Below are 25,056 nucleotides of genomic sequence, written 5' to 3' on the forward strand. Positions count from 1 at the left end.
AATTTATCCAAAAACAGTTTGAATATATAATTTCATCATTACTTACACAAGACAGATTAAGCAATAAATCAAAGCGTTCTTAAAATAAGTTTTACGTGGAGTCCTTTCTGATGCACACATTTACCATTACTTTTTCTATTCATTCCTAACATTTCAGTATACCTCTGTAAGCATAAGACAAAATGCTGCTGAAGGAACTGAGTATGTTAGCTTCCTAGAAAGAATTTCACAGTACTCTAACAACAACCTTTCCTCTTGTTACCTAGTCCAATCTACCCCCTTCCAGTTTAAAACTGTTTTCTTGAGTGTGTTCATTTCCTGTGGAAAAAATATGATATGTGGCATATTACCTGTAATTTAGGTCTAATTGTTTGATTAGCCACTGCAGTACAATTAGCAATTTAAAAAAAAAATCCTGAGCATATAAATACAGCCTAATTTACTGGCGTAGTTTTATTTACTTTGTGGGTTGTGTGAGTTGGGACTCCTTTTGTGAAGCAATATTAAATATTGGGGAAAAGGTGAAAGTATTCAACTAAGGATAACACTGGATTAGGAGTGACTGGAGACTAAGGTGGTTTTGCAATTAAAGGATGTTTAACCTTTTAAGAGATATAATAACCTTAAAAAGTCCTGTTAATTGCAATGAGGAAAAAAAAAATCCACTGTGTTTCAGTAGAGAGCTTGGGCTTGAACCTTCTAACCTGAGACGCTTCTCTGGTGTTTTAGCCTTTTTCTCCCCAATTCCATCTCATCAATTTAGCATCCAGTGGTTGCAAATAACATATATGCTTGGGAATAGCATATCCATATGCTGAAGCATCTATTATAAATCAAAGCTTCTCAAAACGAGTTATTTTCATTCCTCATTTTTTGAAAAAATGTGGTCAACGTGGGAATTTGTAAAGCTAGGATAAAAACAAGTAACAGGAGGAAGAATACAGTAATTATTAGGCTTCAGGATATGATTATTACTTGAAAACCAGCATAAATAAATTATTTAGCATGAGTTTGAATCAATGCAGAAAGATACAGAATTGATTCACAGGTCAGCAGCAGTAAAGCATTTTAACTCTCCGAAGAGCAGACATTTCAATTCAGTACCTCATCACCACTGCAAAAATGTGAGAGAACTTACACTGCTGCACTGTTATACTGACGCTGTACTGACTTAAACAGATTTTGAACTATTTGATTTGTATAAAATGGTATTAAAATTCTAACCTAGTGAAGAAGTTAGAAAATGTTTTTGAAGATACATACCATGTTTTCTACTCGGAGCTCAAAAGGCATAGGGTTGTACACCATCAACTGAACTTCACACACATCTCCCTGGACCCACTGGAAGTCTAACACAAAACAAGTACAGAATTAATGCAGGAATTGCCTAATGGTAGTGTTATAAAAATGAGCAGCAGCTGAGCTGTCAGAGTGTTACATTAGCTTTATTTTTGAAATTAACACTTCTCTATGATCTGCACAGCCCAAGTCCTGTTCAAGTACCAATGGACAGAAGCTTCAAATCAGAGGCAAAGCAATGTGTTAAAGGACTGGAAGCATTCATTAATAGGTTTATTATATTAATGCTAGTAGTGCTCCAGAGCCCAGCATCACATTGTGCCAACATTACTTTGGCAAAATTAACTCCGGCACCATTTCAAAAGAGTACTTAAACACTTCCTTAATGGTAACCATTTGAAAGCTTCAGGACTTCCATACTGGGTGGTTGGCCCAAAGTACGCATTACCTCGTATCAAGGCTCAGTCAAAAAGCAGCCAGATAGGGAATAAACACCAAAGGAAAAAAGGATATGAAAAATCATGGGAAAAAAAAAATATCTTCATCTATACACATTTGACAATATGAAGTGAAATAAAGATTGTTCTAAATTAAGAAGAAAGCATCTGCTCACCAGCAAGATGCCACCTCCATTCTCCTCCTACTGATTTCCCACAGAACACAATAAGAAGTTTGGGAAATGCTGTGGGAGGGGAAGATGACATGAAAAAAATATTGATGCTGATTACTGATCAATGGTTACAAAAGGTAGACTTAAGCAATAACAGAAGATAGTAATTTCTGGATATATTTAGGAAAGACCCATGACCTGTAAATAGAAACTGCAAGGGCAGCTTATTTCTTGACCTACCCTGCCACAAGTGACAGAGTTCACGCTTTAAGGACAATGCACCACACTAAGTATAAGATTTTTGGTTGCATTTAAGGAGGTAAGGAATTTAAGAAAGGGAGGCCTGTGGCACATAAACCGTTTCTGGTGGGCTGCTCCATGCACAAAGGTTGTTTGGCACCACATCTCCATCATCTTTTCAGCCACGTGGTGCTCCTTTCTGCCTCCTGCATTTCTCCCCATAACCACATGCACTCTACATTCAGATTTTATACTGAATGTGACATTTACCATACAAGGTGAGGTCCGACAGTCCAAGTAAACAAAAGGTGGTTTTAAAATAGTCATTAAATAATTAAATAAATCATGACCATAATCTAATCTATAACGAACGCAGATTAACTTTTAACTAGTTTACACAATGATTTTAACACATTGTTAATGCTCTTTTCTCTGGGATATTAGAAAATGTTTTGTAAAAAAAAACCTAAGATTATTAATGCTGTAACTCACAATTAAAACCATCTGCACTCTAACAGCACATTCACAATCACTATCTGATTACATTTTGCAAGCAGTGTTAGAGAGCTCAAGGGAGATGTGCTTAATGCAAATCTTTAAGTCCAATTAACACTACTAGAAATTAACAGCATACATTCTGAGATATTAACAGCTTATATTACTGTGGAACCAGGGAAGTAAAACAGTAGATTAAAACTACATGTTCAAATGCACATTTGCGTGGGATGTTTTGTAGTTGTTGTTTGTGCTGTTTTGTTTCTAATTAATTCATTAGTGTCCAAAGTCTTCGGCACTTTGCAGTCCCCAAAAGAACTGGTAGCTTCTCTTGAGAGCTGTCACACAGTTTCAAAGCTATTTAAGCACTGAGCCCCCATTATGGTTACCAGTGAACTGAAGTGGGCATTTTAGACCTTGCAAATTACAGTAATTTCCAGATTAGAAGAACTACCAGAGGATCAGAATTCCTTTTTTGAAAAATGCATGCAATGCAACCACATAAAGGAATTCCGAAAATGTAAATCACTGGAGAAAAAAAACCAACACATTGAAAGTAATTACTTGCTAAGTTTTACTCAAAACAAACAAAATTATTAGAACTCTTATGCTTTAATCTATTTTCCCCCAAAGAGAACAAGATCCTAAGATCATTTCTTATATTTTTGCAGCTTTGACCAATTTCTCACTGTCAAACCCTCCCTAAGCTACCTCCCCAACAAAACTATTGACATTTATTTTCAGGAAAACAAATAATACATGTTGTGTCAACTTATTCACTCAGAAACCATAGCCAGCAGCACCAAGAGTCCTCACTAGTTACCTACAGTTTGCTTCCCACAAGATCTACATAAAACAGAGCAGGACAGTGCTATAGAATTGCTGCCCTGGAGGAAAAGCTTTTGAAAGGAAAGGTAAAATCCAGTTATATGGTGCAAGGTTAAGATCTATACTTACATCATCTGCATGTAGATATGAGAGATTACTTGCAAGACTTTCTAATAGAGCTGTATTACACTACCAGCAGCACTGCTTACACTATCAGACTTTATAACAAAAATCCCTTTATGTCATAATCCATGAGGTTTATTCCTCATGACTTGCACACATTAAATCAATTTAAACAGAATAAAATAATCCAATTTATTGTTTTCAATTAGAAAAGCTTATCAAGTTGAAAGCTTAAAAGCTGAAAATGCAAGATTTTTCTGAAGAGCTTTGTTTCCCCTTTGGTTTCCATAATAAAAACACAGACCATTTATTATTGTTATTTCTAATTAAAGTAAATCAAATACATGTTAAAAAAAATAACCATGTTATCTTCAAAGATTCTTCCTTGTTATAATGGAGCTATGGTTTTGTTTTGTACATTCTTTTCTTTGCAAAATTTTTCTACCAAACATTAGAGGTTTTAAAAGTAAATGTGCTGGCTATGTGCTTCAAAAGATAAAAGCCTTAAAGAGCATCACAAGTGGCTCAGACATCTTCTTATACTAAACAAACTAAATAGCTAAAAGGAGAAACTGTATAATTTAAAACTCCTGTGGTACCAACTTGCACTGCCACCAAAAAATGGAGGTTCCCCTTTGAATCCCTCAAGGAACAAGAATACTGCATAAAACAATCGCATGTTAAGACTGGCAGTAAGATTTTATTTCAATGAAAAAAATATAACAAACATCATCAAATTAAGAGACACAAAGAAACGTTATAAGATGTAAAGAAAAATTTTCCAAAGAAATATTCTAGGAGATACCGTCAGATCTACATCTTTTTAATTCCTTAACCTTTCTTAGCCATCTTTTGAAATCAAATTACTACTGCAGCAGGGTCACAATTTGCTACCATGTCCATCCAAACTTGAGATGATACAAAGTTTGGGTACTGAGGAGCACCTGCTCCTCTGAAAATGAATCTGATCAGCTATGTGACTTTCTTCCCATTTCTCACCTGACTGAACTGTCCCACAGGTTCAAAAGTCATTGGGGAGAACAAACTTTTACTCTTTGGAATCTCAGGCTAAAAAACTGATTAATTCAAAAGAAATTCAGGCTTGCTATCCCTGATCAAGATAGAACTTCCAACGTAACAAAATAATGTGAAATACTGGAAAATATTCTTACCTATTTTCTTAGTTCGCTCTTCCCCACGACTATGAGCAATAATTGGAGAATATATGAAGGGGCTTTTGGTTGACACATTCTGACCAAGTAGACTTTTAATTTTGTGAGGTCGGAGGCTGGTGGGAAGGTTCAAGAGCTTCACAGATCTGTTAAGCAAAAATAACTTTTATAGAAGGTCATGTTAAAAACAAATAGCAAAGGAAAAACATCTTCTAGAGAAAGCATCAAATGCAAAACTAGCAAGGGATTTAAAATCCAGCTGTTAGTTTCCAAGATAAGTGAGAACTGAATTATAAGAACACAGAAATTCAGAAAGCAAGCAAAAATTTAACAAAGCTAAGTCAAAGCCAGGCAAAATTTCACTGGACAATGTAATACAAATAATGAACTTCTTCAAAGTGAATAAAACAGTTTAAGTACATAAAACTGCATCTGGAAGGAAGGAAATGTCACAGGAATTGGAGAGGTCTCGTTTAAAGATCGTAAAGCGATTACTAACAGACAGGAAAGGACTGATTCATTATACCATCTTGCTGACCAAAATTCCTGTGATACAAAGCAGGGAAACCATTGGTCTTCCACTGCTGATGGAGAAAAAAAAAAAAAGAAATCAATAGAAAAACCTTCATTTTTTGCTAATTGCCACATGCATCCCAGCACAGTGACGTGGACAACCATGAATTAAAATGTTCAAAAGCCTTGCCAGTACTAAACTTTAAAAAATACATTTCTATAAGATCGATTATGTATGCACCTAGATATGATGATGATGATGATGAAAGACTACCAAAACCCTCAAAGACTTCAAAAGGCAGCTGAGGAGCCAAGTGCAAGAATACCAGAAAACCCAACCTGTTCAAAGATGAACTAACGACTTCTCCTCTTTCCCTGTTACTGGTTTATAAAACTTATTTCACTGAAATTCTTTAGGAATTCTACAAAGAGGCTGTGGATGTTACAGTACATGATTAAATTCTCATGTTTTTATATAGTTCATCAAATATCATGACTGGAGAAGTAAGAAACCTGCCTTCTTTAACTTAAAATCAAGCATCTTCACCTCAAAATGTGTTCCCTTAAATGATAGAACAGTTTTGCAACGTTTATATGAAAGAAATTGAGTCACTCACTCACCACAGTTACAGAATTAAACTGAATTTCAAAATAAGAAACTATCACAGAGAACATGAAAATCAAGTCCTCCACATTTAGAAGCTCAGCACAATGAAGAACAGTTTTATCAACCAAAGAAACCAATATTCCCACTAATAAAAAGTGCGTACATACATGAAAGCCATTTGTTTTAAGAATCACCCAAAGCATTCAAGATAATGTGCTATTACTGAAAAATAATGATGCTGTAACAGGAATATTATAAAGACAAGTTACCTCTGTGATACAGAACATTTGATAAGAAGTTACAAGAGAATATGAAAAGTGTTTTGGAACAAGACATATCTCACATCCATTCATTATCTGTTGATAAATGTGACAGCATCAGTCAAATGCAAAAAGAGAGTCTATGACAGACTCCAGAATACTCTGAACGAAGTACAATACCTCTTCTGATTGGATCTGAGTACAAATTAGAATGCAAATTTAAGCAACACGTGTGAGTGATACGTATTTGAGGAAATTAACACTAAAAATTGAGGAATTGCTAATAAAAGGGATTTTATGTCCTCAATAGCAAGGACTTTGGCTCAGCCATCACTATTTAATAAATAGAGCTGGATACACTTTTTTTTTTTTCCTAAATCTTAATGCATAGCAGTGGAAGGAAAGATCTTCAACTACTTGCTAGGAAACATTATCTTTTAAAATTCCTTTGTGTGAAAAGCTTGATTAAGAATATTTACTAGGCCTGGTCCCAGCCCTACTGAGTTCACCAGAGTGGCAATTATGGTATTGCAGTTGTTCTGTAATTCCCAATGTGGAAGAATAAAATCTTTTATTAGGGAAATAAAAAAGCTGTATTGATTAAAAACAAACTTGCTTAGAAGGGAGACCAAAATACTTCCAAACTCTGCTTAAGTCTAATAAACGCTGCTTCTATTAAAATAGGAAGACAATTAATCTTCCATTTTGTATTTGATAAAATGCTAGGGCTTTTCATAGTATACTTTCCAATCTCATGTGCTTTCAATTTCTAGAGCTTCAGACAAACAATTAAAAGCTCAAAGAGCCTTTCAGATTACACTAAAGTATTTGACATGCCAAAAGTTCCAAAGGCTAGAAAACACATAAAAATAATACTTAATAATTGTCAATAATAGACAAAGTTCAAAAATATGGCAGAAAAAAAAAATGAAACAGATCATATGAAGTATCAGGAGTAAACACTTAAAGGGCAGCTACAGGCATTAAATACTACATATCATGAATAATCAACTATAACTTTGCCAAGCCAAATCTCCTCAATTGCTTCACGGGTACAGGAGAGAAAAACGTAATAATGCCATTGCATTCTGGCTACATTAAGGTAGTTCAATGTTCAACAGTATTGTAATTAAGACATCTGTATCCAAAATTAGTATGACACATGAAACAGATTAATAACTAGCAGACAATGAAATGCCAATTGTAAATAAAACAATGCTGGAAGATCTCCAAGATCTGCATCTTTCCTGCAGGAATGCACGAGATGTGGGGCGACCCATGTGGCTAACCAGTGCACTTGGCCCCAACATGGGACAAAACACAGTTCAGGACACTGCTGGCTTGTCTGCTACGTATGTTCAATCTCAGGCCTATGCTCCAGTCTAATCTGCACCTTAAGAGGGTGCGTTCTGCACAACAAATTGCTCGTGAGAACAAAACTATTGTATTTAATGCACTACATATAGTTAAACAAGGTCTTTGTCTTCAGTGAAAAATCAGAGAAGTTAGAACAGTAGAAGTAGCTACAGAATCAAAAAATGCTCATAGAATAAAACATTTATGTCATTTTAGAGACTGAAGGTAATCTGAAAGTAAATATCGTTTTTGCTTTTTGTTACACTTGTATTATTATCTTCTTGTGATACCAGAACATTTCATTTTATTTTATTTATGTCTGATGACATCCCACAGAGAAATGAAACATCTGTGAGTACTCTTTTCAATAACTTCCAGTACATTTTTTTCTGAATGGCAATTACCAAACACCACTCATGACACAGATTTTCTTTTAGCCTTTTAATTTCATGCCAAACTGCAGTTATTCCATCTCTGTGTCTCTCTCAAAGACTTCATACTAGGCTTTAATCTAAAAAATATATTAGTCATTGGAGTGACCTGATAATCTAACTTAAATCTCAACTGCAATTATAAAACACTTTTCTTAGATTGTATCAGAAACTCCTGAATGACAGTTTTATTTTAAAAAATCCTCTCTTTCTGACTCTGAAGACCACAAAAAGTATTTTCTACTCAAGGGCTCTATTTTTGCCCAAGAACTTCTCAAAACAATTTGACATTTTGACATTTTTTCATGTTATTGTGAACAGCTTACATAAACTGAGAAGGCTACATCCTTCCAGTATCCTTTAAAATTTGACAGGTACTGTGGAAAAGTTAAAGACTGCATTCAGAGTCCTACCTCACAATAGGCAATTTGGTGAATGGAACAGGAGGCAACTTCAAACCATCTGGAAGAGTGATGAATTCCATTGTGCCAGGGCATTTTGCTGTGTAGTTTTCCAAGCTCTGTGTTACATCTTTCTTTTCTAGAAATAAGTTAGTTGAAAATAAGAGTAAGAAACACTTGCAACATTTACGCAACTAAAGTTTAAGATGAAATTATGATCTGAAGCTTTACTTGCCTTTGTGGACTTTAACAGGTCACTGTAATGGAAAACCAACTACTGCATGAGAATACTTAACATGACGCACCAAAATCCTTAAGTGCATGAAACAAAACTAATGAAGTGCTCTTCAGTAACCAAGACAGTTTCATGTACTTTTTTATAATTTTTAGAACTGTCATTGTATACCTATTTTTAATTAGTTTTTTTCTTCCATTGGCAAGATAACAATTTCTAAAACTGAACTCGCAAATCTAAATATCCAGAGCAAACTGCATCAGGCACATGAAGGTTATTTACAACATCAACATTATGTGAACAAGCCTTGTCCTAAACAACACATAGAACAGTGTCAATGCCAAAAAAGAAACCAATGAATTTTGAGGTTATCTTGCATTGAAACTACCTACTTCTTAAAATAATTATGCTATGCTGCTAAATGTTAACAGCCAGTATGAATTTTTTTCTTTGGTTTTGCTTAAAATACAAGAACATTCAAGCAAACATACATTATTAATTTCATCTTCATGGCTCTGAATTTTCTCCAATTGTCAGTTCCAACAATTCACACAATTGTGTCTCCAGAAAAAAAAATGGGTTATATATGGCCTGAATACCAAATTGTTGTTCTCTGATGAGTCTCACCAAACAGAAATAAACCTCAAAGCTTATGTTTAGATGGGAGGGTATGTGAATACTCTTACACCTGTAAGGGTTTAAAGTATAATGAACATTCTTCTGTACATGTGCTATCAATAAAAATAACTATACAGTAACTAAATAGCTACAAGAAATTGCTTCCGAGATCTAAATACACAAAGATAACCAAAACACAAAAGAGAGGAGTGACAGCAAATGCTGTTTTCCAAAAAAATTCCTTAGAAAGGCTATAAAAAAAAAAGATACTGTTTGTTTACACTGATGTGAAAAACCAGCAATGAATTTCATATAAAACTGTGGGAAAAAAAAAAAAAAAAAGTTTACATATACTTATAAGAAGAGTTTGGCCAAAGGCTTACGTATAATTAGATAATTTAGATATTAAATTTCAGTGATAAAGTAACATGATTTCTCTAGAACTACCTGCTGTTTTCTCCTGTGCTATTATCAAATTATTATAATTAGCTCCATTAAAACATTGTCTCTTAATCGTTTCCAGGTGATCAGCTGTTTGCCAGCTGTAGCAGTCTTCATGGAATGACCCAAAACAGATTCATTCAGAAACTACATTTGATCTAGTAAGAATCTGCTTTAAAGTTTAAGATTTCAATTGATGAGCTCAATACAAATTAAAAATGGATAGTGTGAAATTATCAGCAAGCTTCTTTCAAACAGAGCATCATTTTCTCTGTAACACTACAAGTACATTGTGCCCATATGAACAAACTGAAAGACTTCCTGAAGATTCCAAGATGCAGAAGCACATTTAGAGGCAATTAAGCATAATTTGAATGTTATCACCAGTAACACGTACTACATAAAAGGTTCAACTGGGTTACTGTGTGCTCTCCACTCTACAATCCTTTCGAAGGAAAATATGGAGTATCAGTAGGGAGGAACGAGTGACTGGATAATGGATAATTCCATGAATCCCTGGACTTTCAGATCAGAGGTCAGTGCAGCTATCTCCTCAGAGTCACTTTGCCTTCTCTTCTGCTCTTCTCTTTGGTTTTTTTTTCTGCTTTATAAAAATACACTGGGCTACACGAGCAAGGGGTTAGTCAGGAAAGCCAAGCAAGCTATTACAGCCTTCTCTGCAGCACAGATCAGGCCCTGCCTACAATATGGAGTCTAGTTTTGTGCTTCCCAGTTCAAGGCAACTGTGGAAAAACTGATGGAGCAGCACAGAAAGGTCAGCGCAGTTAGGGCTCTGAGGCACAGTCTATGTGGACAGGTAGAGTTGTCTGATGAAAAGAAAGATCTGGAGGAATCTAATCACCAGAGGGGCTGTCCAGAAGAGGCCTGTGGAATCTGTCTCTGAAAGTTTTCAAAACACAGTTGAATAAAAGCACAGCTAGTAAAAGCTTTGACTTAAGATGGTCTACATGACCATCAGAAGCACTGTAAAAGGAGTATTTTTACTAGTCTGTTATTTCAGACAGTTGTTGCTGCCTCCTGGCCATCAGCCACTCATTTTCCTCCCAAGTTATTAACACTTCTCTCCTTGTTTATAGCAAAAATCAGAGCAACTTCTTCCAGGAGGAGCCAGATAAACCACTGGCATCGTAGGAAGGATTCTTATTATTTTCCTCTAAAAGATAAGAGGACTGCATTTAAAGAGCATGAACATTTCAGAGAACAACTGACATCCTGAGTCTACATACCGCGGCAAGACCTAACTATTCATTTCCACATGCGAGCTGACAAATTTACAAACATTTAATAATAATGCAACATCTATAAGCTATTCATTTGTTCCTGTATAAGGATGAAAATCCAGTTATAACACTGGAATGAAAACAGTGTGCTGATTTAAGTCAGAGCCGAATATGACTACTAGGCTGTTTCTGTCCAACATGAATTGTCAGAAACTACAAAATTACCATCTTTCACAATATAAACCTGGGGACAGTTCCTTAGCAGTATACAGCTGGGAAGAAAAACACTTGACTTGCTTTGTTTTGCCTGCCTGCTATTTCTCATGACCTATAATCACAACAGATTGCCATAACTAGAAACAGCACCTTCAAAAATGAAACAACACAAGCTGATGGGACAACAGACCATTTTTACCACCTGTGAAAATATGAATGGGAGAAGCACGTTATTTTCTTCTTTCATGTAAACTATTCCTGGTCCAGGTAGGTTTATGTAGAATAGTGCTACTGTGAAAGAGTTGATCTCAAGCACACAGCCAGCAATTCAAAGATTCAGGATATTACTTCATCCAAGGATTTTTAATGCAGACTCATAAAGCCTGGTGAGAAGTAAGAAGTAGCATCCCCTTTCACACTTTCAAGGCATTTATTTTTCTATTTCCTGTACTACTTAATTTTATTTTAATGTCTGTCAAACCAGGTAATGCAATGCTGCATTTGAAATGCTACTGCTAACACCACATACATGTGTTTTCTTTTTCATAAATTCAGTTCTTCAGGATGCATCTTGCATGATTCCACGAATGAAACACTAATCTATCATTGTAGCACACTGATGGCTACAGGTATTTTCTGGTACACAACATAAGTCTTTCACTGAAGCCTGTGCTGCCCATATAATCTGGCATTCATTGGCTTCTAAGGCCAGGAATACACACTTTCTAAGCACATAAATATTGATTGCAATTGCCTTTATTATGAAACTAATGCCACACAACGGATAAATTGCACTGCTTCCACTGAACTGTCTTGAGCCACTCAGCATATTTTAAGCAGGTATAGGAAATATTCCAGAAAATACATCTCAGCCATATCTAGACACTCCAACCAGCATCGCAGAGCCAAGATTTGCAGCAGTTCAAGAGAGAGTACTTGCATAAAAATTTCAGGCTCTGACAGTCAGGATGTTATTTGCCTTTTGTCTTAAACTGAGACAGGGGAGGTTTAGGTTAGATATCAGGAGGAAGTTTTTCACTCAGAGGGTGGTGAGGCACTGGAACAGGTTGCCCAAGGAGGTTGTGGATGCCCCATCCCTGGAGGCATTCAAGGCCAGGCTGGATGTGGCTCTGGGCAGCCTGGTCTGGTGGTTGGTGACCCTGCACATAGCAGGGGGTTGGAACTGGATGATCATTGTGGTCCTTTTCAACCCAGGCCATTCTATGACTCTATGATGATTCTATGATTTTTATAAGAGGAAGAGCACATAACACCTGTAGAGCCTACGGGGATGGAAAGCATCACAGCAACCAAAGACATCGCTACAGCATGCACTTAATTCTTCATGAGACCAGAGGTCTGCCACCCTGGAGAACTGGCTTTTATTTCCTAGTATGAAACACTGACAATTGTTGCATTCAAAGCAACACTTGCAAAAGGAATTTGTTTATAGATTTCAGAGTCACATTTTTTATTTCACCGTAGAAACTCAGCATGCTTTCTGCACAGGCAAGGCTAAAACAAGACATTTTCCTAAGCTGATGCTATATGAAGTACAGTTTATAACAAGCTGTTGACAAGCCAACAGTATTATTACTTTTCACTTTGCACTGCATCTCAGCAGAGATGCAAAAACAACCTACATCAACAGGACATACCAAGAAGCATCCACGATGTAAAGGAACAAGAGCTACACAGTCTTTCCTGACAGCCACTTCTGAAAGCAGATGTTGGAGCCTCTCTCCCGTCTGATGCTTCTGCCACCTGACCTCAGAGGTTTGAATGAATGATAAAAACTTCTCTTTTAACCCAATTTGCATCAAAGCCTTGTAGTTGTCATAACCCACCACAGACTGCTATTTTTGAAACAGCTCTGATTTTTTTTTTCAAGCATCTGCCTCACTGTCACTGTATTTTGACACAACCAGAAACTACACCAACTTTCTGGAAAGACTTTTTTTCAACTCCTGATCCATATTTTAGATGACTATCTGTGGCTTAAAGAGACAGATATCATTGGTAGCTACCTTTCTCTTTGGAAGGAAGGGATGGAAAATGGTTACTCTTCGGAATTTTTTGCCATCTAATATTTTCATCGTTGCCAGCAGGAAAGCAAATGACATTTGGCCCATTCACCTGTGAATTATCCTCTGAACACCTTTATTTTCTCATCTGGACTTTTCTCATTTGTCATGAATTTTTTTCTCTATTTTCTCTCCAGATTCATTTATGATCATATCATAAAATAGCTGCATTGAAATAAAGCTGCACAGCACAGCTTCACCAAGGGGAGATTGTGCCTGACCAATCTAGTAGCCTTCTGTGGTGGAGTGACAGCGTCTGAGAACAAAGGGAAGGAAACTGATGTCATCTACCTGGACTTCTGCAAGGCCTCTGACATGGTCCCCCACCACACCCTTATCATTGAATTGGAGACAAATGGATTTGAAGGGTGGACTTTTCAGAGGGTTGGTTGGAAGGTCATAGCCAGAGGGCTGTAGTCAATGGCTCTATATCCAGGTGGAGGCTGGTGGCAAGTGGTGTCCCACAGAGGTCTGCCTTAAGATTGGTACTCTTTAAGATCTTCATCAGTGACAAAGATGATGGGATGATGGTTGATGAAGAACTGAGACATCAGTGTGTGCTTGCAGGCTGGAAAACCAACAGTATTCTGGGCTGCATCAAAAGAGGGGTGGCCAGCAGGGCAATGGAGGTGACTGTCCCTCCACTCTAATCTCATGAGGCCCCACGCGGAGTACTGCATCCAGGTCTGGGACAAAGGAAAGATGTGGATCTTTTGGAGAAGGTCCAGAGGAGGGCCACAAAGATTATACAAGAGCTGGAACATCTCTTCTATGAACAAAGGCTGGAGGAGTCAAGCTTGTTTAGCTTGAAGAAGAAAATGTTCCAGATAGATCTCATTACGACCTCCTAATATTTAAAGAGAGAATCTAAAGAGGAGGAAAATCAACTTTTTACACAAGGAGATAGAGATAGGACAAGTGGGAGTGGTCTTAAACTAAAGGAGAGAAGATTTAGATTGGATGCGAGGGGAAAGTTTTTCACTGAGAGAATGGTGAGATGCTGGAACAGGTTGCCCAGAGAGGTTATGGATGTCCTGCCACTGCAGGCATTTAAGGCCAGGCTGGAGGGAGCCTTGGGCCACCTGAACTAGTACTTAGTCTAGCAGTTGGCAAACCTGCACGTGGCAGGGGGGCTGGAACCTGATGATCCTAGAAGTCCCTTCCAGCCCAAGCCATTCTTTGAGTCTGTGAATGCCACAGTCACTACTGAGCACATACTTTGAGTTTGCTTATTGTAACCTCACACTACAATCGCCCTGTCTCCTGCACAATTATTTCCATTACCGTTTTCTTGTTGTTTCTGATAACTAAAGATCTTGCAAGTCCACCAACATTCTTGGTAATTTTTTACTTAATCATTTAATGTCAACAAAAGCAACATTGGCTTTGTCCCAAACCTGCTCTGAGTCTTCTTCTAATATGAGAACACAAAAAACTGGAAGCTTCAGTTGCACAGTTAGATACCATTTGTGACTGAAAGCCACTGAATGTGAAGGAAGTCTTTCTGCTTGTGTCACAATAATGTGAAGCAACATTTCACAGTATGTCACAAAAAAAAAAAATCTCAACAGGGCAGGAAAGGAGGTCAGTTATATATGAACATTTTTAAGCACTTTGGTAATCACAATTTAACCATATCATACAAACAGCATTTCATGCCTTGGCAAATAACAGAAAAACTGTAGAATATAATTGTTTTAATTGTATGCCTTAATGCTGTTACACTTGAAGAAATGTAGAACATCGGTACTTAGTCACAGTCATTACCCTCTAAAATTGAATCAAATATTAAAAACAGAGTGTTGGATCCTTGGCTGATCTTGTATTGATGAAGTTAATCTGTCCCCTGCAAAATAACCTACAGCAAGGCAGAACAAAGAAAGAGAACAGTTTATGTATGATCTGCCAACTGGAAGACAAATGATTTTCTGGTTCCTTATGCAACTCACTAAAATATTACAGAAGAAAGTAGAGAAACAAATAGCTAAAAGCCTTCTGACTCCAAAATAACCCCTGGTGGTAAACTCTGAATGGAAGGTTTAACAAAAAAACTCATACCCAGGATTCTTTGTGCTGGCTGAGCTTTTCCTTTCCCACTGAAAACAGCACATGGCATTTCAGGAAGAAGTCAGAGGAGACCTCATGCAGCAGTCAGCCCCACAAGGTGGCAGCCAGCTGCCTACCCAGTTCTCTTAGGAACGAAGTGTCAGACATCTCCCTGACAAATTGCTAGTAACAAGGCAGAAGACAGACAGTCTGACAGTAGAAAATGAAAGAGAAATGGTAATTTCTGCACCCATAGATTTTTCCCTGCACAAAATTGAAAATTGCTTGATGAGCCATCTTCCAACTAGAGAAGACAAAGTCAGTGTCTGCTGCTGGGGAGATATTCTGCACCACCCTGCTGCCAAGGCACTGCTGATCCTTCAAAGAAAAAAAGAACTTCTGAAAGTGCACAAAATACTTCAAGAGTCTCACAAACTCTGGAGAAGAAAGTGAATGCTCAGAGTGTAGCCACTACAAACTGTTTTTACCTTGAAGTTAATCACGAGGTCATATGCAAAGGTCTTCATGATCTTTCAAGCACTCCCTCAAATTCTAGTTGGGATAGAGGCAGGTGGACAGTAATCACTTAGCTGCATATTCAGCACACCACTCTGCTATCCCAAAAAGGTAATGTTCCAAGTGAAATGAAAACTGCCTTCCGAGCAACCCAATGAATCCTATGCTTTTATTCCAATATTCTCTACTGCAATGTGTTTCAGCACACACCTATGGTTTCACACTGCCCTGAATAGCTACACTTCAGTCTCCTACCTCCATTCAATAGGACATGAGATATACAGGAATCACATGCAAGTTAACTGGCCAACTGGATGTCAACATACCAAACGAAAGTTAGATCTAATGGCCTTTTTGCCTTTGTCTCTTGAGGCATTGTTAGCATTTAGCTTTTATGTGTACAGACAAGAGTTATGAAACTGGAACAAACTTGACATCTCTGACCTGTTGTCCACACTATGTTTTGTCCACACACTGAATGGCTACTCTTAAAGAAAAAAAACAGAAAGGTGCTCATAGACAGCATATAGTACGAATTCTATTTCTTTGAGAAATCAAGCAAAATAAATCTCTAAATACAGTAGAAACTAGTAAACTTCACAGTCTGACATGAAAAAGAGCAAATACAGCAGGAAAATAAAATTAATCTATGCTAGTCAGAGATCTTGGTGACTAAGACCCACTTTCATGAATAGATTATCACAGGCAGCAGCAAAGTGGCTCCATCTATACAACAGTGAGTGCAAAGGGATTCGGTTATGTGCTGTGTGAGAGTTCACCTGTCAAAGAGAAATGATTGCCTTTACTCCTAAGTTTGGAGGAGAGGAGGAAAAGAGGAAAACATGTTCAATACAGACAAAATATAGAAGTTGTCTGTGTAAGAATAACATTGCCTGCTTTTGAACAGCACCAGGAAAAAAGAATGGAGATAGTCTAAACGTACAATGGTCTTTTATTACAGGATCCCTAACATTTATATAAAATGTATAATGTTATGCCACAGTGAGCTTGAAATTCACACCTAGCATAAAAATGCCTTTAGATAAAATCTCATGAAAAATTGACACAACTGAAGTCAGAGTTCACAAATGACATTAAAATTTCAGTATTTAGTTCTCTGCTGTCACTAAGGTAACTTCAGATGTCTGTAGTTTGAACAACATATCAAAATATACTTTGCATGTACAAAACCAATGTGTCATTCACTGAGAAATATTGATTATATTCTATGTTAAGAAATACCAGAAGATCCACCTTAACATGAAGTGTAGCAAATTAAGACAAGGTAACTTGCATAGCAATGTAAAAATTAAGGACAATTGCTACCAAGCTGCCTCTGTACAAAGCAGGTTTTGTAAATATTAACAGATACAACAACGTAATTCTTATACACTCTTATTTCTCATTTTGTGTTTTAGGTAGAAGAAACATAGAAAGACAGAAGGTAACAACGCACCGATTTCTGTAGGTCCTTTTTTCCCTACTATACTGTCCTGCAAAGACAGAGTCAACACAACTCAAAGTTTCAGTATCTCCATTAGTGATACCAAGAGACTCCCCTTTCTTGAGAAAAGGACACTTCAATTGTTTAAAGAATCATTAAGGCTGGAAAAGACCTCTAAGACCATCTAGTCCAACCACCTACCTGCTGCCAGTGGTACCCACTAAACAGTGTTCCTTAGTACCAGATCTCCAAGTTTCATGAACACCTCCAGGAATGGTGACTTAACCACCTCCCTGGGCAGCCCATTCCAGCACCTGACCACTCTTTCAGAGAAGTTTTTTTTCTAATATCAAAGCTGAACCTCCCCTGGTGCAACTTGCGGCCATTCTCTCTCATCCTTTTGCTAGTTACCTGGGAGAAGAGACCAACCCCCACCTTGCCACAACTTCCTTTCAGAGAACTGTAGGAAGCAATAAGGTCTTCCCTGGGAATCCTCCAGACTGAACAATCCCAGTTCCCTCAGCTGCTCCTCATAAGAATTGTGCCCCGGACCCCTCATAGTTTTGTTACCCTTCTCTGAACATGCTCCAGGGCCTCAATGTCTTCCTTGTACTGACGGGCCCAAAACTGAACATAATACTTGAGAGCCTCACCAGTGCTGAGTACGGTGGGATGATCACCTCCCTGCTCCAGCTGGCAACACTATTTCTGATACCATCCAGAATGCCACTGGTATTCTTTGCCACCTGGGCATACTGCTGGCTCACGTTCTACCAAACACTGACCAACACCCCCGGGTTCTTTTCCTCTACACAGTCTTCCAGCCACTCTGCCCCAAGCCTGTAGCACTGCCTAAGGTTATTGTGGCCAAAGTGCAGGACGCAGCACTCGGTCTTGTTGAACTTCATCCCAACGGCTTCAGCCCCTTGATCCAGGATCCCTCTGAAGGGCCTACCTACCAACAGGCAGATCAACATTTTGTCTCAACTTGGTCTCATCTGCAAACTTTCTGAGGGTGCACCCAATCCCCTCTTCCAGATCATCAGTAAAGATATTATTCAGGACAGGTCTCAATACCGACCCCTGTGGAACACTACTCCTCAGCAGTCTCCAGCTGGATTTAACTCTATTCACCATCACTCTCTAGGCCCAGCCGCCCAGCCAGTTCTTTACCCAGCAAAGACTGCATCCGCCCAAGTCACAGGCTGCCAGCTTCTCAATGAGAATACTGTGGGAGACAGTATCAAATGCTTTGCTGAAGTCTAGGTAGACTACATCAACAGCCTTTCTCTCATCCACCAGGCAAATCATAAGCCTGTGGTTTCCTGGATCCTCCTTATGACCTTTCTTGCAGTTGGGGAACACGCTGGCAAGCCTCCAATCCTTTGGGACCTCTCTGGTTAACCAGGAGCACTGATAGATGGTGGAAAGCACCTCGGCAATCACCTCTTCTAGCTCCCTCAGCATCTCCACATGGATCCCATCCAGCCCCACGGACTTGTGACAGTCCAGGTGAACTATTAATTCTCAAACTGTCTCCACCTGAATCATGGGGGGTTTATTCTGCTCCCCATCTCAGACTTCCAGATCAGGAGGTAGACTACCCTGAGGATAACTAGTATGACTTTTAAAGACAAATGTATGGAAGGCTTTCAGAACCTCAGCCTTTTCCTTATCCTCAGTGGTCATGTTCCCCACTACATCCACTACAGGATGAAGATTCTCTTTAGCTCTCTTCTTACCATTAAAATATTTATTAAAAAGTTTTTTGTTCTCTTTTACTACAGTGGCCAAGTTGAGTTCAAGCTGAGCTTTTGCATTTCTAATTTTCTCCCTGCATGTCTTAACAGCTTCTTTGTATTCTCCACAGGTTGCCAAACCTTTCTTCCACAGGAGGTTCCCTCAGGCTCATCTCTAGCAAGCCATGTTTTAACCCCTCATCCCTTCAGACTTGGTTTAAAGCCCCCTTACTGAGACCTGCCAGCTCCTGGGTTAGGATTCACTTCCCGCTTTGAGACACATGAGACAGATGTGCAGCCATCAGGCCAAGTAAACTGCCCACAAAGATGTGAATTCTGTGGTACACCTTGAAAACTTCATTATATTTATCACAAGAATCACAAGAATAACAAGAATCACAAGGTTGGAAACGACCTATAAGATCATCCAGTCCAACCGTCTCCTCATCACCATTGCCACCACTAGTACTAAACCATATCGCACAGCACGTCATCCAGACGCGTCTTGAACACTGCCAGGGATGGTGACTCCACCACCTCCCTGGGCAGCCATTCCAATGCCTGACCACTCTCTGAGAGAAGAAGTTCTTCCTTATGTCCAACCTAAACCTCCTCTGATACAACTTGCGGCCATTGCCCCGTGTCCTGCTCGTTGCCTGGGAGAAGAGGCCAAATCCCTCTTCACCACAACCTCCCTTCAGGAGGTTGTACAGTGCAATGAGGTCTCCCCTGAGCCTCCTCTTCTCCAGACTGAACAATCCCAGCTCCCTCAGCCGCTCCTCATAAGGTTTGTGCTCCAGACCCCTCACCAGTTTTGTTGCCCTTCTCTGAACACGCTCCAGGATCTCAACATCTTTCCTGTAGTGAGGGGTCCAAAACTGAACACAATACTCGAGATGCGGCCTCACCAGTGCTGAGTACAGGGGGATGATCACCTCCCTGCTTCTGCTGGCCACACTATTTCTGATGCAGGCCAGTATGCCGTTGGCCCTCTTGGCCACCTGAGCACACTGTTGGCTCATGTTCAGCCGAGCATCAACCAACACCCCCAGGTCCTTCTCTTCTTCACACTCATCCAGCCACTCATCCCCAAGCCTGTAACACTGCATGGGGTTGTTATGGCCAAAATGGAGGACCCGACACTTGGCCTTGTTGAACCTCATCCCATTCACCTCAGCCCAGCGGTTCAGCCTGTCTAAATCCCTCTGAAGGGCCTCCCTACCCTCAGGCAGATCAACACCACCTCCCAGTTTGGTATCATCTGCAAACTTGCTGAAGGTACACTCAATCCCCTCATCCAGGTCATCAGTAAAGATATTAAACAAGGTCGGCCCCAGTACCGACCCCTGGGGGACACCACTTGAAACGGGTCGCCAGCTGGACTTCATTCACCACGACCCGCTGGGCACGGCCCTCTAGCCAGTTCCTTACCCAAAGAAGTGTATATCTGTTCAGACCACGGGCAGCCAGTTTCCCCAGAAGAAGCCTGTGAGGGACCGTGTCAAAGGCTTTGCTGAAGTCTAGGAAGACTACATCAACAGCCCTTCCCTCATCTATCAGACTAGTCACCCAGTCGTAGAAAGAGATGAGGTTGGTCAAGTACGACCTGCCTTTCACAAACCCGTGCTGGCTGGGTCTGATCCCCTGGACACTGCGTACATGCTGTGCAATCTCATCCAAGATGATTTGCTCCATAACCTTCCCTGGTACTGAGGTAAGGCTGACAGGCCTATAGTTCCCCAGATCCTCCCTGCGGCCCTTCTTGAAGATGGGAGTCACATCAGCAAGCCTCAAGCAATCATCAGCAAGCCTTATGAATGACTTTAAACAAGCTTGCAAGTTTTAATGACCGATTTCCTGTTTCTCTTAAGACTTTTGATAAGGTAAAGCCTAGAGATTTTTTCTGTGCTTTATCAAAAAGTGTAACACACAGCTCTGAACTGAAGACTAAAGTGAGTAAACTACAAAAGATTTTTGTGTTTTGTTTTGTTTTGTTTTTTTGTAATACTACACATTTTGAACTACTGTTAATCTTATCTACCTTACAATAGGCCTTCATATAACACTGACTTCAAGTGTCAGTCATCATATTTTGTGCTACGGAAAATAATTTTATTCCTCTTGGTGACTTCGTTACTAGTTTACTTAATCTCATGTATTTGTTCCACTTCGTAATTGATAAATTCACTGAATTGCCATCTGAATCAGCGTATTCAATCACAGAAGGATATGCAGATTATTATTTGAAATTACGTTCTATTGGCATTTTGCTTTTCCTCACAGCAATCTCAAGTTTCAGAATAGCCCAAAAGACTATGGTGTCATGAAAATTACACCTTTTTGAAAAAGCTGTTCTAGAGTTTAGTTATTTAATAAGCCAGCTCCTTTAAAAAACATCAATTACAGAGTGAGCTTTTAAATGAGTAAAATAAGCCCAGAGAGTTTTAGCCTCCTGTTTCTATTCTGTATTGAATAAAAAAGAGATTTTAAAATATGCAGTGTTCCAGATAAACTCCCAGCACCAGGAGCATGTAATAGTGCTGAAGATTTACAGCACAGAACTGAACAAAAGAGAACTAGACCAAAACCAGCAAAATTCAAACAAACGCTGAATATCATTCACCTGATTCACTTTTATGCTTACCTTGTACAGGAAAACTTAAACAGCAGCGTGCATTATTACTCTTTGCAGTATTGCAAGAGAGATGGAAGAGTCACAAGAAAAAAAAAACCAACATGGCCACCTGGCTTATGTATGGTGCACATCCATGTCCTATTTATCTGATTATGCAAAGAACCCTGATTTGTAAGATAAGTGGCTTCTAAGAAGTTTCCTCCTACTTCACAGAACTCCTACTATAATAAGTCAGAAAGCATTTACATTCAAGCTTTTCTTTTTTTATAAACATACATTTTCATTCAAACATATTGTGTCACAGAATCACAGAAAGGCCCGGGTTGGAAGGGACCTCAAGGATCATGAAGCTCCAACCCCCTGCCACATGCAGGGCCACCAACCTCCCCATTTAATACCAGACCAGGCTGCCCAGGGCCCCATCCAACCTGGCCTTGAACACCTCCAGGGACGGGGCATCCACAGCCTCTCTGGGCAGCCTGTTCCAGCACCTCACCACTCTCATAGTAAAGAACTTCCCCCTCACATCCAACTTAAATCTCCCCTTCCTCAACTTAAAACCATTTCCCCCTGTCCTGCAGTTATCAACCCTTTCAAAGAGTTGATTCCTCTCCCGTTCGTAGGCTCCCTTTAGGTACTGAAAGGCTGCAATGAGGTCACCCTGCAGTCTTCTTTTCTCCAGGCTGAACAAGCCCAGCTCCCTCAGCCTGTCTTCATAGGGGAGGTGCTCCAGTCCCCTGATCATCTTTGTGGCTCTTCTATGGACCCTCTCCAACAGCTCCCTGTCTTTCTTGTACTGGAGGCTCCAGACCTGGACACAGTACTGCAGATGGGGCCTCACAAGAGCAGAGTAGAGGGGGACAGTCACCTCTCTGTCCCTGCTGTCCACCCCTCTTCTGATGGAGCCCTGGACACCATTTGCCTTCTGAGCTGCAGGAGCACACTGCTGGCTCATTTTAAGCTTTTCACCCATCAGGACCCCCAGGTCCTTCTCCACAGGGCTGCTGTCAAGGACCCCTCCTTCCAGTCTGTACGGATGCCTAGGATTCCTCTGGCCCAAGTGCAGAACCTTGCACTTTGCTGTGTTGAACCCCATCAGGTTCACCCAGGCCCACCTTTCAAGCCTGTTGAGGTCATTCTGAATGGCATCCTTTCCTTCCACCGTGTCAACTGCCCCACTCAGCTTGGTGTTGTCAGCAAACTTGCTGTGGGTGCACTCGATTCTGTCATCGATGTCATTGATAAAGATGTCAAAGAGCACCGGTCTCAAGGCAGACCCCTGGGGGACGCTGCTTGTTACCAGGTGTCATGGCTATCAAACACGAGGTGCTAGGTCTGTTCAGTTACGTTTATATATACACACACATACGTACAGATAAGGCATGGAATTACACTGAAACTGTAAAAATATTTCCATCTACTGGCTAAGAATCTACCATGCTGCAGTTAATATTCCCTCTGAAATTATACTGCACATTTCAGTCTCCATCCTGAAATCAGTTAATTTTAACTTTCTAAGACCAAGCATTTAAAAGATTTACTGGTTACACAATTACATCTTGCAGGCACTTTGTCAACAAAAATACAATGCAGCACATTAAAACCAGTTCAGTAATGTCAGTTAAGTAAACCTCACCTCAACTCAGAAGCATGCATCAATTTCATTTCCATCATAATTTCTGTTTAGTCTGATTAAAGTTTCATTCTTTTCAGCCCTTGAAATCAATAACTTTTATCCTTCTAAAAATTAATTTATGTACTGTAAAGGATCCTAGGGGAAGTGCTGTCCTAAATTAAATATAGTATTAAGGAACAACATTCTTAGAACTATAAAATATTGTGAATTGCTGACAGGCTATGTCTATATGAACAACTGCTGCAGCCCAAGAGAGAAGCTGTAGAGCAAAACAGTTGGTGCCTACATTACACACACTTCAGGGAATTGAGTTCTTGAAACTATTTACAGCATAAGCAGACCTTCTCAGAGGTTTCCAATACAGTACCTCTTATTTTCCACTCTCAAGAAACACAATATCCCAATCAGAACTACCCTAGAAACTCTTCTAAATAACACTGGCTCAGCAGAAAACCACTATTACCATTTCTGCCAGTTTCCTAACAGCTTACAACTGTGTCAAAAAGCAGAAGCCTACACCTCTTGATTCCATTCTTTCCTCCACACCATAACCTCAATCACTTGTTTCTTTCCTCTCTTTTACAACCACTAAATCATCAATGCCCATAAAGGGGTTCTTGTTGGCATTCAGGAATGCCATATTAGCTGAATCATAGTCACGTAAGCGTTCCACCACTTGAAAAGAAAGCAGTCACACTTCAAAGATGTTCCACCTCCATCCTATTACATGTGCCTACTATTATTTACTACAGTTTCTTATAACCTTACTGAATTCCAGATGAGTTCAAAGATTGAAATTCTGTTTCCAGAATTGCTTCAAAGAAGCCTCAGTGATGGGGTGAGAGGCAGACAGGCAGTCAGTGCTGAGCTAGCTAACTGCCTAAAGGGAATGATGCACCTTGTTACAGAAGCCAGTGGGATGGCTTGGATGACCTGGATGCAGTTACCTACACTGAAGACAGCCACCTCATTTAGTCAGAACTTCCATCCTACATAAAAGTCTTAAAAAAAAAAAAAAAGGCAGAGATTCATTTGCCATTTGCAGTTTTAAATAGAGAATAAGCGTAGTTTTAAAAATCCATTACTTGCAAATTAAAATAAAATTATTATGTTTCAGCAGAACAACAGCAAGTTGCTCTTCAAAATGGTTCTTGTACTTAAGGCTCCCCTTCTGTCCATATCTTGTCAGGGTTGGTGTTCTTCTTTGTATACGTTTGAACATAACTTCCACTTTCAAAGAGTAAATCCCATTTTCCTCAACTGTGCTGTTTATTTTGTTTAACCAGCCACACATTTTTCATCATTTTGGAATTACTTAAATGGAGAAGTAGGAGAATGCCATTACTGAGAATCTATGACTTCCTGAAGTGGTCTCTGTGCTACCAGCAAATATGCCACTGTAAAATTTCTTCCATTTACCTTCTTCACTTCTGTGGAACTTGCTCTTCTCTGATAGCAGAATTAAACTTGAAAGAGTTGCATATGTTAAAACCAAGCATTCTTACTTGTTTATCTAAATTTTTATTTCTAACACTTATCTTGCTGCTTGTGTCCTATATATGAAGGAGAGGAGGAAAAGTGGAGAGGAAGGGAGAGAACTACAGGAATAGACAAGCAAAATAGCAAGCAGGGGGGCAAAGGCAAGTGAGTGGTTCAAACTGAAAAAGAAAGAAAATTTGAACTTTAGCTCTCCAGAACTCCTACTGCTGCAGTCTCTAAGCAGGTAAGAAAGGGAACAGCACTGCAACTTTGGATACTGTTGGCCTTCTGGGCTGCAACTGCATATTGCTGACTCATGTTGAATCTTTCATCAACCAGCATCCCCAAATCCTTCTCCTCTCAAGGCTGTTCTCAAGCCATTCTCTGCCCA

The 25,056-nt window shown here is 39.4% G+C and overlaps 1 protein-coding gene across 3 annotated transcripts in view; it reads right to left on the reverse strand.

Annotated features, from left to right (window-relative positions):
- Window positions 1-25,056, reverse strand: part of TRAPPC9 (trafficking protein particle complex subunit 9) — a 469,613-nt gene that overhangs the window by 413,963 nt on the left and 30,594 nt on the right. For all 3 annotated transcript variants that reach the window (XM_042869462.1, XM_042869461.1, XM_042869463.1), the window contains 3 exons: window positions 8,348-8,474; window positions 4,768-4,913; window positions 1,264-1,349 (listed from right to left, as the gene is read on the reverse strand). In XM_042869462.1, coding sequence (XP_042725396.1) covers window positions 1,264-1,349; window positions 4,768-4,913; window positions 8,348-8,474 — 359 coding nt within the window. The remainder of the gene's footprint in view (window positions 1-1,263; window positions 1,350-4,767; window positions 4,914-8,347; window positions 8,475-25,056) is intronic.

This window comes from Lagopus leucura, unplaced genomic scaffold, assembly GCF_019238085.1.
Source record: "Lagopus leucura isolate 7727_CA_CO unplaced genomic scaffold, USGS_WTPT01 Super-Scaffold_100002, whole genome shotgun sequence".
Taxonomy (NCBI): Eukaryota; Metazoa; Chordata; class Aves; order Galliformes; family Phasianidae; genus Lagopus; species Lagopus leucura.